The sequence below is a fragment of the Danio rerio genome, chromosome 22 (genome assembly GCF_052040795.2).
Source record: "Danio rerio strain M-AB ecotype USA chromosome 22, GRCz13ab, whole genome shotgun sequence".
NCBI lineage: Eukaryota > Metazoa > Chordata > Actinopteri > Cypriniformes > Danionidae > Danio > Danio rerio.
Genome location: NC_141042.1, coordinates 19,483,078 through 19,499,921, shown reverse-complemented (window position 1 = coordinate 19,499,921; position 16,844 = coordinate 19,483,078). Strand labels below are relative to the sequence as shown.

Sequence of the window (16,844 nt, the reverse complement as noted above, 5' to 3'; positions counted from 1 at the left end):
CACGCCGATCAGTTAACGCAGAAGTATAAATCAGCCTTTAGGGCCGATTTAAACTTCTGCGTTGAGAGCATGCTGAAGTTTTGGCGGTACTTTTGCACAGTCGCATACCTTTCGACATACCCTGATGTGCGTCTCTCAAAAAATAAGACATATGCCCTGTGATTGGCTGGGTTGGTACTGATAAATAGTGTGGTCGGTGCAGAGTGAGGCTAGTGGTAACAAGTGTCGGGTTTTACGGAGGAGCCCCAGATGGACACTTTTGTTTCTGTGTTTTTCTACATTAAGATTAAAAGTCTTAAATGTTCCCTGGTTAATACCTCTTTCTTCCTTTAATGAGTGTGATTTGTTAGCTATTTGTACAGTAGACTCGCACACATTTTTGGCATAAATCCAAAACACAGGCAAAGAAACTCGAAACAGTGGAACAATGAAACCTCAATGGCTACTAGTTTTTTAGAAGTGTTATTGCCAGAGCAGCACAAACTGAACACAGAAGTATAAATGTACCAAATGGTGTGGGCTACATGCAAGGCATGCTCCGTGTGATCACTTTATGCTGGAGTAGGAATCAGGTTTTACTGCTATTACTGTCACACAGGTTAGGTGCAAAGACAGGCTGCAATGTACATAGATAGAAAAAAAAGATTGTATTCACAGACCACATAGTCCTCAGGCACAAGCAATGTGTTACAGCAACCCCAACAATCCTGTCAAGCACAGATGCAAACAAGCCAGATAATACATTGTCTGCAGTCTAACCCTTTATTTGAGTAACTGCTAGGCTTGGCAGTGTAGAAAGCAAGAAGTGTGGGCAGTGTGTCAGAAAGATTTGCTTGCTTAGTTAATGTCTGCTTTCCATCTTCTTTACATGCCTCCTACCAAGGCTTCAGACATACCCTGAACAACAATTTTGGATCACCCCAGTAATCGCACAACAGCTAAACACTTTATAAACATAATAAATCGCTGACGTTCTATAAAATATATGAAAACCCCTTCTTACATATGCGTGGACAATGTATTTATCATTCCTTTTGTTTATACTCATTCTTAGCTGGATCCAAATCCCACCTTAAACTATGAGACTGACTTCTCTGGATTTTTATTGCTCCATGAGCACCAACAAGCTGTAAATACAAAGAGTGGCTTGGCAGAGGCATGCTTCAGAGAGAGGAGTATGCAAATGGATGCACTGAATTATCGCATAGCCTCGGAACATTTACCATTCGACACCCTAACACGTGCTCTACATTCTGTGGATCCACAGACATTCGCAAATTATTTCCCTTTTCCCTGGAAAAGAAAGAGGAAATTTGTAATGCTGTATAAGCTGTTTTAGCAGACATGCATCGTAGCGCTGCAAGCATGATTTTGAATGAGCTAAATGAAAGATTAGAGCACAGTAGGGGAAGATCCGGTTGAGCAATTGTGTTTTGGTTGCGTTTACTTAACAAGGCCATGTAGTACACATTTAACCTAGTGTTGCGCACCCCCACTGGCACTGAGACGAAGAGATTTACAAGCTAAGTTCATTTAGCCAAACCCAACTTGCAGGCTATGATTGTTTGTCATTCATAAGGGGCTTTTTTGTAGATTAAGTATGAACATAGGATTGTGTTAGATCTATGGTTTAAATTCTGCTAATTCTGAAATATTTACTACCTACTGTAGTTTGCTGAGGTATTACAATTGTGTACAGACTTTTAAAAAGTAATATTAATTACCAACAACGGAACAAGTTCATCCAAAAGATGGATCTTCTGTTATAATTTACTCACCCTTTACTGATTTGATTCATTTATTTTCGAACAAAAATATCATACATAAAATATCATTACCAAAAAATACATTTCAACATGGTCGAAAATGGAGTGGGATAAAGCACAAGCTTGTTATTTTCACACCCCATTACCACATACTTCATTTGTCTATTACTTAAACTTATTTCTTCTTTTACTTTTGTAGTTTTATCCTTTTGTCATCTTTTAAATATTATATGTTTGAATCCATTTGTACCTTTACATTTTGTAACATAGACCCAAAGAAAAAAAAAAAACATTATACTGCACATAGCCATTAATTAAAGTTTCATCATACCTTTCTCATTTGATCCTTTTTCAATCACCTTCATCATTATATTCTTTTAATAATATATATTTATACAACTTTTTAAACTGATTACTATCCTGACATTGTTGGAGAGTATGATGTAGACTGTTCCATAGTTTTACACCACAGACATACACAAACCTTTTAAAGTTGTCTTTGTTTTCAACCTCCTAAAATTTAGTTCTTCTCTCAGATTATATCCCCCTTATCTTTCTTCAAAAAACTTTTGTATACATTTTGGATGTAATTTATTCCTAGCTTTAAACATAAATTGTGCTGTTTAAAATTTAACCAAATCCTTGAACTTGAGTATCTTTAATTTAAAAAAATAAAGGATTTGTATGCTTCCAATACCCCACACCTATCAGTCTGATTACTATTTTTCTGCATTGTACTTACTGATCGTAAATTAGATTTGTATGTATTCCTCCAAATTTCAACACAATAACTCATATATGGCAACATAAGTGTGTTATATAATATATCCATTGCTTTATTTTCCAGGATAAATCTTGCTTTATACACTATTGCTACAGTTTTTACTAATTTTGATATCATATTATGTATTTGCAGTTTCAAATCAATTTTATGATCCAATACAACACCAAGAAACTTAATTGCATATACTCTTTCTATAACTTCATTGTCAATATGTAAATCAATATTATGAATACTTTTTAATTTCCCAAATAACAAAACCTTTATTTTACTTATATTTAATGACAATTTGTTTATGTCAAACCATAATTTCAACTGATTAATTTCTGTTTTAGTCAACTCCATAAGTTTTGGTAAATTATCCCCACAACAAAAATACTCGTATTATCTGCAAATACACTTAAACAATTCTGATATCTTACACATATCATTAATATAAATTATAAACAATATTGGACCTAAAACTGATCCTTGTGGTATGCCACAAAGCCTATTTGAGTAATTTTTTCTATGGAACTCAGTGGATGCCAACAATCAGCATTTTTCAAAATGTCTTCTTTTTGTGTTCAACAGACTAGGGAAATTGATAAAGGTTTAAAACCACATGAAGGAGAGTAAATGAGTTTAATTTTTGATTGAATTATTCATTTAAGACGCAAATAATTTGGTAACACTTAACAATAGGGTTCATTGGTTAATGCATTTACTAACATGAACCAGCCATGAACAACACTTGTACAGCATTTATGAATCATAATTGAACATTTACTAATGCATTATTAACATCCAAGTCCATGCTTGTTAACATTAGTTAATGCACCATGAGTTAATGAACTAACAAATAACTACTGTATTTTCATTAACTAACGTTTATTAACATGTATACTGTAGTAAATGTATTGTTCAATGTTTGTTCATGTTAGTAAATGCATTACTTAACATTAACTAATGAACCTTATTGTAAAGTGTGACCAATAATTTATGTGGTAAAGAAGACAAACCATCACTAATTTTTTTAAATAGTATTGCTCTTTTTGGGGCATTTATAAAAACGTACTTTCCACATTTCAGTTTAAATAGAAAATAGCCTTTTTTTTGTTGTATGTTTATTGTAAGATTAATGGAATATATGAACACTAAATGGAACAGTTAGTAACATATGAAGCTAGAAAAAAAATAATAAAAAAAAACACATGATGTACTCATGCGTAGCCAAATTCACATGCATGAAATTCACCTGACGTCTTGAACATGCTCAAGTTTGTTTTTTGTTTTTTTTTCTAAATGGAGACTTTGATTTGTTGAACAGTGGGCTCGCATCTGATTGGCCAGCCTGATCTCATAAGGAAAAGTAACTATTTTACATTTTGTCAGTTTAGTGGCTAACTCGTATAAATTCGTATAAGTTCAGTTCTCGGACTGGGCGATTTGGCCTAAAATCTAAATCTTGAGCAATTGAACATTTTAACTCATTAACGATTAATTAACGCTCATTATATTTATTTATTTTATTTTGTTGCTCTCATAGTTCACTGACAGGTTCTGTAATGTAAATATGCTCACATATTACAAGTGAAAGATCTCTGAATGAAGGGTGAATTACTTGATTTTAAATTAATTGAAGGAAACACACACTATCTGCTATTTATGAGGGTTTATTGATCATCAATGCTGAACAACTGAAATGAAAACACACATTGCCTAAAACAAGTTCCTTTGCGCCGCCCACCATTGTCACCGCTACCAAACCGACCTATCACAAAGCTTGCACTACGAGTCCTTGTGATGTGTAAGTAAATTTTTTGAGAGGTGCGCGGGTATGCAAAGGTATGAAGTATAATTTAGTCTTAACAGAGCAGGGTCAGGTGACTCCACACACGGTAAGGAAAAAATTGAAAAAAACTGACCTTAAAAAATTAATCAATTATAGGTTCCGAATGTCGGTTGTTAATTTTCGATTAATCGCCCAGCCCTATTCAGTTGGATGAAAATGTAAGATTTTTAACAGGAGGTGTGGCACCAAACCCCAGCCCAAAATCCAACTGTCATTGGGAAGCATAAGCAAATCATACTAAATTCTACGAATGAGATCATACAAATTCATACAAATTAGCCACTAAATCAAAAGTTACGGACTGCTGTGAGATATAAATGAAATAAAATGCATTTTCATTATTTTCAATTAAAGAAAAAAATGTATACCAATCAGGTCACTTCGAAAAAAAAGCACACCCATAGCACGTCTAAAGTGCAATGATTCATAGGTTTATCAAATTCATTGCAGTCATGACACACCAACATATCTGGCCCAGTTCAGGCTCAGTTATGAGTAATTAACTTGGCTGAGACTTGGCCCAGATATGGTCCATGTTTGGCCCTTGTCTTGTAGGCAGACTTGGTCCAGTCATGTACCGTAATTGACTGCAGCATGTGCGCCAAGCAAAAGCTAATTTAGTGGGCCAGAGCTGGGCCAGAAATATTTTGCTATGAGAGTAAAGTTGGACTGGAATATATATATATATATATTCTTTTTTGTGCATGTGATTTTAGTTTCTTGCAGGTGAAATTCGTGATATATGTGTACATTGTGTTTGTTTGTGTGAATTATTATTGAGACATAATCATAATAAAAAGCGTATTATCTGTAAAATAATTTTAACAAATTGCTTTGTCTTCTGAGAGTTCTATATTTCCTCATGTAAGTATTAGACAGCTCTGCTTGTCTGCCATCACTTAAATAGCTTCACAGAGACATTACCAAGAAGGTCACAGATAAGCTGACCTGTGCTAAAAGGACTTTGGAAAAAGCCCTTCACAGAGAACGTGTAGATGAGAAAAGGCCATGTTGAGTCTATCTGTATGTGTCTGTGCATATCTGGTTGATGCTTATCTTAACTTTGAATGGTTCTTCAAGCTTGCAAAGCCTATAACCAGGACTCTTGAAAAACACACATGTAAGCATGTACCTGTGATTTGCACATGCTTCATTTGAGATTCTAACCGTGTACAGCTGGATTTGACGATGCTAGGTCATGGATCACAGGGCACAGCTGGATCAAAAGGGATCAAAGGGTGTATTTCAGTGCATTGATCTATCAGAGGCGGGAAACAGAGCGGCGGGTGAATTGTGGCTGATCCATCCATAACTCATTTAACTTCCAGTCAAAATGGAATTTTAATTTGATTTGGGTGTAATATTGAGTCTAGGTTAGCATTAATGATCTCAGATGTTTTTTTCCAACCACTACTGAAGTTAGTCTTACCCTGGATCTGTGAACAGGAAGGAGTCAAGTACACAGGGAGCTAGCTCTCTGCAACTTTCACATGGTGACCCACTGAAGACAAGCAGAGCTGCACCTGGTCAGTACCTAGATGGGAGACCACATGGGAAAGCTAGTTTGCAGCCAGAAGTGGATTTAGTGAGGCCAACAGGAGGTGCTTAGCCTGTGGGCTTTGTGGGTCCTAACACCCCAGTATAGTGAATGGGAAAGGAACTCCGTAAACCGAGCTCTGTATACTGCTCCGTAAACCGAGGTCCAGACTGTCTGTGTCCTTCGAAAAAAAGAGTAAGGGTTTTACACATTTGCCCACTGGCCTCTGTCCATCTGGCCATCTAACCATCCCCATATCATAATTGGCTTCATCCCTATGTCTCCTCTCCACTAATCAGCTGGTGTGTGGTGTGCAGTCTAGCGCAATACGGCTGCCATCGCATCATCCAGGTGGATGCTGCACACTGATGGTGAATGAGGAGACCCCCCCCCCCCCCCCCAAAAAAAAATGTGCAAGCACTTTGAGTGTCGCTACATAAATTTAAGGAATTATTATTATTATTATCATCTCAGAGTTCACACTCTAAGCTAACTGTCAAATACCTTGACTTTTCCCCAGATTTTTACTAAATAAAAATTTTATTTCAATGACCTATGAAGAACAGTCAGAGAGTATTTAAAATCCATCCATTTAAAGCTTTATATACTCGTTTATAGATGTTTATTAAAAGCTGTCGGTTATGACAAATAATGATTCAAATGGAAAATAACATTTTATCATGTGTTGTCACGTCACATCTGTTTAGAATAGAGTGCTATAGCCCAAATTAAAGCTTTTTAGATTTCATTTAATTTAAAGGGACTTGTCAATCTTTTCAATTACCCTATAACATTGATATACAACATTGATTCAAACGTTGTAATTAATTTTAACCGCTGAATGGCTAGGCTAAGATAATTTAATTCTGCCAGAGATCACTTACGGCTGATTTATACTTCTGCGTTAAGTGATCGGCGTGATCCACGGCGCAAGCCTTGCGTGTAGTCATGCATTTATACTTCTGCGTGAGGTTTGTGTTGCTCTGCAATAACACTTCCGAAACGCCAGCTGCCAGTAGAATTTTATGTTCCTCTGTGTAGAGTGTCTGCGTGGGTGTTAATTATAATCAACTTCAATCATAAGGTAAATACAAAACAAAAGTTTCCATCTGGAGCTCATTCACAGGACTCGACAGTTGTAAACAATCAATCCATCAGGCTAGCGGCTTTCAGCACCGCCCACACTCGTCACTGCTACCAAGCCAACCAATCACAGAGCTTGCGCCATGTCTTTTTGACTTGCAGTTACATTTTTTGAAAGATGCGCATCAGCCACTGCGAGGACTTTGCGGCCGCATGGAGGCTGCGCCAGACCATGCACATGTGCTTGTATAAATCAGCCTTTATGCTACCGAACATAGGCTACAATTCATTAAAAAAAAATTTATTAAATTTAGCTAGCTAACATTATTGCTACATAGCCCTTTTTATCTGTATGGCCAGTGGGACTTAGTTAAGAGGTAGAGGGGACTACAACTGACTTTTTAGGGTTGATCAGATGGAAAATGGGCAGCACGGTGGCTCAGTGTTTAGCACTGTTGCCTCACAGCAAGAAGGTCAGTTTGGCATCTCTGTGTGAAGTTTGCATGTTCTCCCTGTTTTCGCGTAGGTGACCTCTGAAATAGATACTAAGCCAAAGGAAAATGAATGAATGAATGAATGAATATGGAAAAGAATACAATGACAATGAAAATACTCTAACCATAAAAATGGCCAAAACACAGGAAATTAACAACATGATATGTTAAATTTACATTTTGGAAAGTCAAATTTAAAATATTAAACAAAAATCCCTTTAACTAAACATGACATGTCAGCAATAGACCTTTTAAAGTTCCATGATATTCCAGAAATTCCTTGACCTGTGGGAACCCTGAAATCTGTGATTGTTTATTATTGGACTCACATTGTCTGAATGTCATAAAATCCTAAATGTTAACGCCTATTTGAGTTTTGTTGTATTCCCACAAATTAAGCAAGGTTTGTAAACTGTCCAATGTTTTATAGCACCTCTGCTGAAGCTTAACAACACCTCAGCGAGTGTGACTCACGAGCTTCATTACCGCACAAAGAAGAGCCTATTGAGAGACCAGGCGGACACTTGAAATAATGAGACAGATCGTTTAACGCTGCGTCTTTCATTTCAAGCAATCTGCCTTTCAAAAGCTGCTGACCTTGATTGCCGAGTATTGGCAGCGACTAGAATGACTGCACTCAAAAACTATTGTGGTAACCAAAGCCAATGAAAACCTTGTCCCTATGTCACATGATCTCTTAGAAGTGACAGCATATTAAGGGCCAACCCTAAATGGCACACTTCATGTCCACATGTGGTTTTGCACACCTATAATAGATATCCTATGCATATGACCATTATATCCATGAGCCTGTTCTTTTGAGACCATACAGGGGTAAGATACAGTCAAAGAAACACTACATCTTGAAAACATGGACTCTTGGAATACACAAGAGTATATGGTGCCATTTGTGATTAGGTCAAAAAGTGTCCAAAATAGGGTTGTCAAAAGTATCAAATCAGTAAGGATACTTTAAAAATTTACATTTGCTACTAACATTTGTGCTGTTAAGCAGGTTCTTAAACACTGCTGATTGGCCATTGTGTTCACAAGGTTATTCTTGCTTAGCCTGACCTTAGACTCAAAGCTGAATGTTTGAGAACCTTGGCCACTTTAAATGGTCAAGGAATGCACACAATGCTATATAACTGACAGGTTAACCAACCAATCACATTTCGTTTTGTGCTGTGTCATGGAAATGTCCACATACTGTAGTTCTTATAAAGTTCTTGTTTAGGTGATGCATTCCTAAATAAATGTCACACAGATTAAGGGTGCTTTCACACCTGTAGATCAATTGTTTTCTTCCGGAACAGGGATTAAAATTGCTACAATGTTGCTCTCTTTGTTCTTGGTGCGGTTCGCTTTCACACTGCAAAGTTTCTAAACGGGCCAAAATAGCTAAAACAAGTCACGTGCGAGTAAGTTTCCTCATATTGATCAGAGTTCCACTGTTTATTTTGCAGAGTCCCACTCAGCTGTCATGCGTCCTTATTATAATTTATGGCAATGAACAATAAGACATTATGAGCGAAAAGCTGTGCTTTAATTTTGAATGGTGACACCCACAGGCATCGACATCAAATATAAATCAGAGGTAAGACTTTTTCATAGATAGCTGTTGGCTAGAATTATGCAATATAGGCTTTACATTATCGAGAGAAATAACAGATAAACCAAGACTGAAGTTCGGTCAATTATACTAATGGATAAACAGCTCTTGTTAATATTTCCGCATGCTTTCACTTTCGTATTTGACATGAAACGCACATTTACTGTAGGAATGACATACCGCCCTACTCATAATTCTGTCTTCTATAGCCGTATATGGCTATTACATATCCATGATACAATGTCATTTAGCCTGGATTGCTAGTTTGTTGGATCATATTGCTTTCTCACCACAATCAATCTGCTTCAGAGTTCATTTCAATCAAGCCAAGACCACCTCGTTCAGGCAATCTCAGGCTGATTGTTTTGGCGCAGATCCGAGCGCGATTGCTGGATGCACATATGCCAAACGAACTATGCTAACTGGGGAAACAAGCAAGGTTCTGAAACAAAAGTCTAGGTTTGAAAACATCATTAGATGGCAGAAAGTGCAACCCATTAGTTTCCTTTGTTCTTTGACTTTTCAAAGCGGCCAAGGTTTTAAGACCTTCAGCCTTCCTTTTGAATGATATCTCCTTTTGAAAGAGAATTTTGTTGACATCATGGGTTGAAGTATTTATGCGGTTAACCTTGCATACTCTTATTAAACCAGAATTTAGTCAAATTCATAAATGCTCATCGTCACCAAAGTTAAGACAAAGTTTTGTCTTCTTGATTCACTGGATGGAATTGCCACTTTATTCGCAAATGTTTTATGCAATATTGAAGTTTTCACTTAAGTCTAATTCCCATTTTTGGATGAAATATGACAGTTACTCAAACTCACAATCAACTTTTCCATTGGTAAATTCGGTGCATATTTCATACCAAACTGACTGACAACTATTCACAAACTGCCACCAATGGTTTACACCAAGCTTTAAAACAAGCCAGTCTTTGGATATTAGAGTGGCATTCTGCCCACATGTGAATCCCCAGATAACCTGTGTATAAATTGTCCTCACAGTTGTAGTTGCCTGACGCTGGACACACTTTGCAGAGCAAGAGTTCACAATCACTTACTGTATACATCAGTGCAGCAAACGTCCAAACAGTGTCTTATCTCGAGACTAGACTAAACAGCAGGGAGAACTTCTAGAACAGATGGAGGATGGAGAGCGGTGAGGGAGGGTTTATTCAAAGAGCATGGCAGACTTGGGAAAGTGAGAAGGAGCAGGTGACAGTCCGCTCCCCAATGTGCTTGTGTGATAAACACTGTGAACCACTGATGACATCAGGGATAGTGTTGGCTTTGTTTTTTACGTATTGTGTGAAACTGTTTATGCATAATTTGAGGGTTTAGAGTGACCTTCTTTAGAGCCATTTGCTGAGTCCAAGATTCAGTTCCTGGACTCAGCAAATGGCTCAATCCTTTTTGTTTTTAACAGATGCTCAATTTTAGTGCTTCACTGCCAATTGAGATCTTGCTACAGGGAAGAGTTTAGAAACACTTTAGGGCTTTTCACGCTATGCTTGACTTACCATATTTAACCCAGGGTAAAGACACCTGTAATTGGAAACTGTTGTAAGTGCTGTATTTCACCCAGAGTTATGAAACCCTGCTCTATACCAAGGTTAGCACCACATTTGTGCATGTTTTGCTCCTTGTTTTCATTCGTTTGTACTTTTTGTTTTCTTGTCCTTGCACATCTTGCGAGGCTTGAGACAGTGCTAACATTATGCAGCAATCTTTTTTATAAGGAGATGTGAAAATGCTGAGTAAACTCTGTCACCTGCCGTTTGTCCAATCAGCGACAGGTGAAATATGAGAGTAAGAACGTTAACCTTGGGTTTAGAAATGTGCAATGTGAAACTTCTGTTAATGAATACCCAGGTATATTCATTAATCCCAGGTATAGTATGAGCAGTGTGGAATGTATTTACCCAGGATTCCATTTTTCCGGGGTTTAGGATGACCCATGGTTGATGATTTCAAGTGTGAAATGCTCTTTTGTGTGAAAAAAGGGTAAATGGGAAGGTAAGACTTACCACCATCTTGTTAAGGGACACCCAACAGTCCGAAGGAAAGTCCTGCAACATGGGCACCAGGAACTGCAGACAGCCATCCCAGTGGCACAGCAGCAGCATCATGCCAATCAGATTGATGATGCGCATCACTGCACTGGCCAGGTCATAGGTCATATGAAAGATCTGCCAGTCAAGATAAGAGCCAGCATTACATTTGACTACAGAAGTGAAGGACTCTCTCGGACAAACCAGCACATATTAAATTATCAGAACTCTAAAACAAAGGCACAGGTAATCACATTGTGAAGGACAAACTTTAATTTGGAGAGTTGTTCCCTTAATAGGCTACTAGAGATTATTTGTGCGAGCACACATATTGCACTGGGAACAGGTTTGCCAAAGCTTTATGTAATTGAGTACAGTACATCCTAAAAACTTCATCCTGTCAGATTAGATTCGGTATCGGGGACTGTTGGGTCAGGATGATACGAACATGTCTGTGAATGATGAAAGTAATGTGTCTATCTGATAGCATGTTCTTCCTGGCAGTACTAAGAAAGAGAGCAGAAACCGTGTCTCTAGGAGACAGTCGTGTGTGCAGTTTGTTTGTGGTTACAAAGTGGAGAGGACAGCTATTGGAGAGCGATCTGGAGCCGGTCCAGGATAATGCCTTGTGTGGTTGTGCGAGACAGTGTCAACACTCTCTTCCCATACCAGAAACAAGGCTTGTCACACCTGAGAAAATCCAAGTGCCCCAAATAGCAACTAGGCCAAAAACAGCGATATAAGACGACAAGGCAGAGACACTAGGCTGGCTCATGTTGTGTTCTTAGTAGGCGGGGGTTGTTGTTGTTTTTTTTTACGAGATTGAGAAGCAGCAGCTCATGGGATGGGATCTTAAAATGAAAAAGATGCATCACATAAAAATGACTGGAGAGTAATATTTGAAGAGAAGCATAATGCCTGGAGTGCTCGTATGGTTGGGATGGTTAGGGCTGTTTGTTTAACATATTTTTTATTGCTGTGCAGTCCTCTTTGATCAGGGTCACTGATCTCTAAGCAATGTGGAAGCACTCATGGGTCTCGTTGCGCCACCATTTAAACTTGTTGAAATTAATGATCCATACTTAATATTAATACTCCTTTATCTTCTGGCATGCATAAATATCTGCTGCGAGGGGATTGTCAAACATCAGTTGAAAAATGTCCTCATGAAAACACTGGCTTGTGCAATACTGTTTGCGTGTGTGTGTAAATTATGGACAACAGGCTTGATTTTGAGCTGTGGTTGGCGGTATAAAATAATTTTAAAGGAAACGATTTAGGAAATAGAAAATGTAAAAAACAATAAAAAAAGAAAACTCTTTCAAGATTTTATCAGTTATTACTTATAAACTAGTAATCCTTAAATAAATATCGAAAAACACTATGTCACAGTGGGAAGCACTGTCCACTCAAAGCAATAAGGTTGCTTTTTTGAGCCCCGACTGGGTCAGTTGGCATTTCTTTGTGGAGTTTGCATGTTCTCCCTGTGTTCGTGTGGGTTTCTTCCGGGTGTTCTGGTTTTCCACACAGTCCAAAGACATGTGCTGTAGGTGAATTGGGTAAGCTAAATTGTCCGTAGTGTATGTGTGTATGTCTTGGTCCTCCAGGTTGGGGGTTAAGCGTTGGGCTAAAAACCCACCTCATAAAAACTAGATGTTACAAAACACCAAATATGGTGTGGCAAAATATCAACTTTAGTAAATAGGTAAGTAAGCTACGTTGGTAAGTAAGGTAAGTAAAGTAATTAAGGTAAGTAAGATGAGTAAGGTAAGTGAGGTAAGTAAAGTAAGTTAAGAAAGGTAAGTAAGTAAATTAATATCTTTACAACCACACAATATAACCAAATCTACAAATGTTCAGTTTATATTTGTTTTAGTTAGCCTGCAGTTAGCAAGCCTGGCTAATAGCCTGACAGCAGCATCTATAGATTTAATAAAAATGACAAACAGTCCATATGAACCAAAAAATGTTATTAAAACATCATTTTGTTTGTGTTATTATTAGTGTTTTTAGCTAGATTATGGATGGCCTGTTAGCTTAGCACAGCATATTTTAGCATTACCGCTATCATACAACATGTAATATAATCCTAACAAACTGTTTGCCTAGTGACTTGGCATTTAAAGAGTTTTAACAAAATTTAAAAATGTTTAAAATGTAAAAAAAAAATGTACTTGTATTTTTAGTTTATTTGCATTTCTAGCAAGATAACTTGTATGATACCTTAGAATCGTGTTCGATTGCTAACTCATCATAATCTTGTGAGTGGTAGGCTAACAAAAAAACTTAGCTAGCACAAACAATGGCCGCTTCATGATACAGTGGCTAATAAATACTTTCTTGTAAGGGTTAAAGCACTAGTGTGCCATTGGGAGATTTGTTAGCAGTTTATGACATAAGAACACAGTTTTGACCATTTATGTGACCTACACCTATTTAAAATAAGGATAATCAGTGCAACCCTATGACTTATGAATGGTTTTCACAACTTGCTCATATCTTTTAAGAGGTCTAACACATGCTTTGTCCCTGCCTTAGTAATCAACAGCTATAAGGGGGTCAAACAGTATGGAGTGGATGTGGCACCGCTGTGCAAGGTTGATTCAGTAATTGAGGGCCATGTCTGGCTCACATTACCACTATGCAATCAGGAACATAATTGTCCCATTTAGTGGTGAAAAGAACACATATAACTGAATCACCAGTCGAACTGAACCCCAGGCATATCGTCACACGGCTGTCACCCTGAACAGCTGGCTCTCGCCATCTAAAATGTTCACAAAAAAGCTGGTTGCGCTGATTTGTTTTTCTACTATTGTGGTCAGTCAGTTGCTGTTATTAACGTTTATGATTTGTAATTACTCCACACTACATTAATTAGCCTGTGCACCTAATTAGTCACCCTCAGCAAAACACTAAGAAGGCAGCATTGGAAATCAGTGAAAAGCACCATCGATTATATTCTGCCTGCCGTAATTACAAACAAGAAATGTGACATCAACAGGTAAGCAAACATCTGGGCCATGTCTAGAATAGTAACTAGCTAATCTGATATAATGACAGGATGCTGTTTTTAACAGTACACAAAATATTTGGATGGCCAAACAAATGAGTCAATCTTATGGGGAAGCCCTTATTTTATAAACCCTAAATTCAGAAAGAAATCTGAAGTTTGATTGTTGATAAAGCCTTTCAAATGCAATTTAATTTCACTTAAAAATGTTAGAATTGTGTAGTATATACTTTAATTTTTACAAAAGCAATTATGGAAAATTATGAAAATTGACAATTAAGTCACGGTTAATTTTTTAAAAATCTAGATTGTAAAAAAAAAAAAAAACAGAATTGCTCTGAATTCATTTACTATATGGTGTGAAATGTACATTTGCGGTTTGTTCCAAAACGTGACATATCACCCTCTAAAGGGCACGTTGGAGTGAAAACAATCATGGCCTCCATAATGAAATGTTCCAAACTGAAGTGCTAAAAATTTGAACTTCGAAGGGCCCTTCAGTAGAAAAGATTTTGTTTGGTACAACTAATGGACACTTTGGGCCCCCATGATCCTTTTGCATAGAGAAGTTATTTACACATTCCATTCAGTGTGGCTCATCCCTATGCCCTAATCCCTTCAAAACTGACGACCCTGTTGCGTAAACCCTGTTAGGGCATAAGGACGGGTCCTACCGAATGGAACAGAGTGCAAGGCTGCGGTCACACTAGAGTTTGAGCTTGCAAAATTCTTTCGTACAGTGCTGTGAAAAGGGGGGGATTTAACAAGATTATTAGACATTAAAAAAGTGAGCGATTGCTCCATATTTTAAAATCCTGTACAAAGAGGTCATGTTTTGATCCTTGATTGGTCTCATGTAGTCAAGTTATGCGATTTCTCAGATCAGAATTCACCAAGCTAGAACTTTCCAACACAGCGATCTGTAAAACTTGACCCACGACCTTAGGTTTCCGGTCTGACACATTCACGTGCGTATAAGTAAGTCTATGGGGAGAAAAGTCCAATGTGACCACAGTGTAAGACTGCAAAATATTTTTGTTCACTTAAATTAGACTAATGAAACTTAGTGCCTAGGATGTAACAATTGTTTTTGAATTCCCAATGCTTTTCACAATCAGCCAAGATTTATTTCTTCTGTTAATGAAAAGGTCTGATAACACCATGATAAATAAATTCACAATTCAGAGCAAAAAGAATTCTTAGAGTGTATATTTAAATAAATAATGTCATAATAATGAGATATAGACTCTGAATTACATAAAGTTGTGAAAAAGCATATAAACCTGCAACTGCCACAAATAAAGTCATATAAGGGGCGTTCACATATCATGTTTTTTGTGTGGATGTTTGTTATGTCTAATGAAGGCACGTGGCTTATGTGCGCATATTAGGAGTGATGCGCAAACTATGTATATTGATTGGGTTTTCCAGGAGCACCTAGTTGAAAAAATTCTGAGAATGGCACAAGCACACCTCAAGTCACTTGATAAGAACTGACCAATCAGCTTTATACTTTGTATGGATGATGCACATTTTGGTAGACTAATTACCTACTGACAAACACAGCACGCCCAAACACTGCAGTGCTTTGTAGTTTTCTCCATAAATAAAACTTGTATCAGAGCTGCAGCAATGTTTTGTCAGTCTGTCATACTCTGAGAAAACAATTGATGGTCGATTGGCAATAACAGACGACCTGTGAGCCCAAACGTGTTGAAAATTGTGAAGGAAATGATGCGCTCGGGCTTTCTATGTGCTTTTACATGTGATATGTGAACAGTCCCTTAGACTATAATTGCGAGAAAAACCTAAAGCACGCAACTCTCAATTACATATATAATAAGTCATTGTTGTGGTTTTGAACACATTTCTTGAGACATCTTGTAATTATCATGTACATTTACACAGTTGGATTCAGATATTAAGTGTCAAAACTATTTTGCTGACTTATTTTTGACTACTGACACCTAATGGCTTGGACGTAGCAATTGTCACCATGATTAATTTGTTAGGTTGACAGAAAGGTTTAAAACCCTCAATGTCATCAGATTGTTTGTCTTATTTTTTAAAGTGCCAAATGTAAAAGACCCTTCTTGATTTTGTCATTGGAGCATCATCTTACCTCTTCCCATTGATGGATGTAACGAATCAGCCTGGACAATCTGAGAAGTCGCAGTAAACTGAGGATCTTGGTGAAACGCACTATTCGCAGTGCCCTGGCCGTTTTGTAAACCTCAGAGTCAATGCCTTTCTCTACGATGAGAAAGATATAATCCACCGGGATGGATGAGACAAAGTCCACCACGAACCACGTCTTAAGGTACTTCTTCTTGATCTTTTCAGGGTCCAGTATTATCTCTGTGTTGTCTTCGTACACTATGCCCGTACGAAAGTTCAGTACCAGGTCCATGAGGAAGAATGTGTCGGACACAACATTAAAGATAATCCAAGGGGTGGTGGTTTCCTCCTTGAAGAAGGTGATGCCCACAGGAATGATAATCAAGTTGCCCACCATGAACATTAGCATTGTGAAATCCCAGTAGAACCTAAGAGGAGAATGAGCACATTAGTTTAGTTACTGAATATTTGAGTTCATTGACAACACACATGATGAAAAGCATGTAGATATTATTTTATAGATTAAATTTTTATAACAATAAAAATACAATATAA

General features: G+C 37.4%; 1 protein-coding gene across 1 annotated transcript in view; it reads right to left on the bottom strand.

Moving 5' to 3' along the window:
* The window catches only part of hcn2b (hyperpolarization activated cyclic nucleotide-gated potassium channel 2b), a 55,677-nt gene that overhangs the window by 25,060 nt on the left and 13,773 nt on the right, over nucleotides 1–16,844 (bottom strand). Inside the window, exons 2-3 of the mRNA XM_087304230.1 lie at nucleotides 16,294–16,717; nucleotides 11,135–11,296 (exon numbers count right to left, since the gene is read on the bottom strand). Of these exons, the coding sequence (XP_087160356.1) occupies nucleotides 11,135–11,296; nucleotides 16,294–16,717 (586 nt within the window). The remainder of the gene's footprint in view (nucleotides 1–11,134; nucleotides 11,297–16,293; nucleotides 16,718–16,844) is intronic.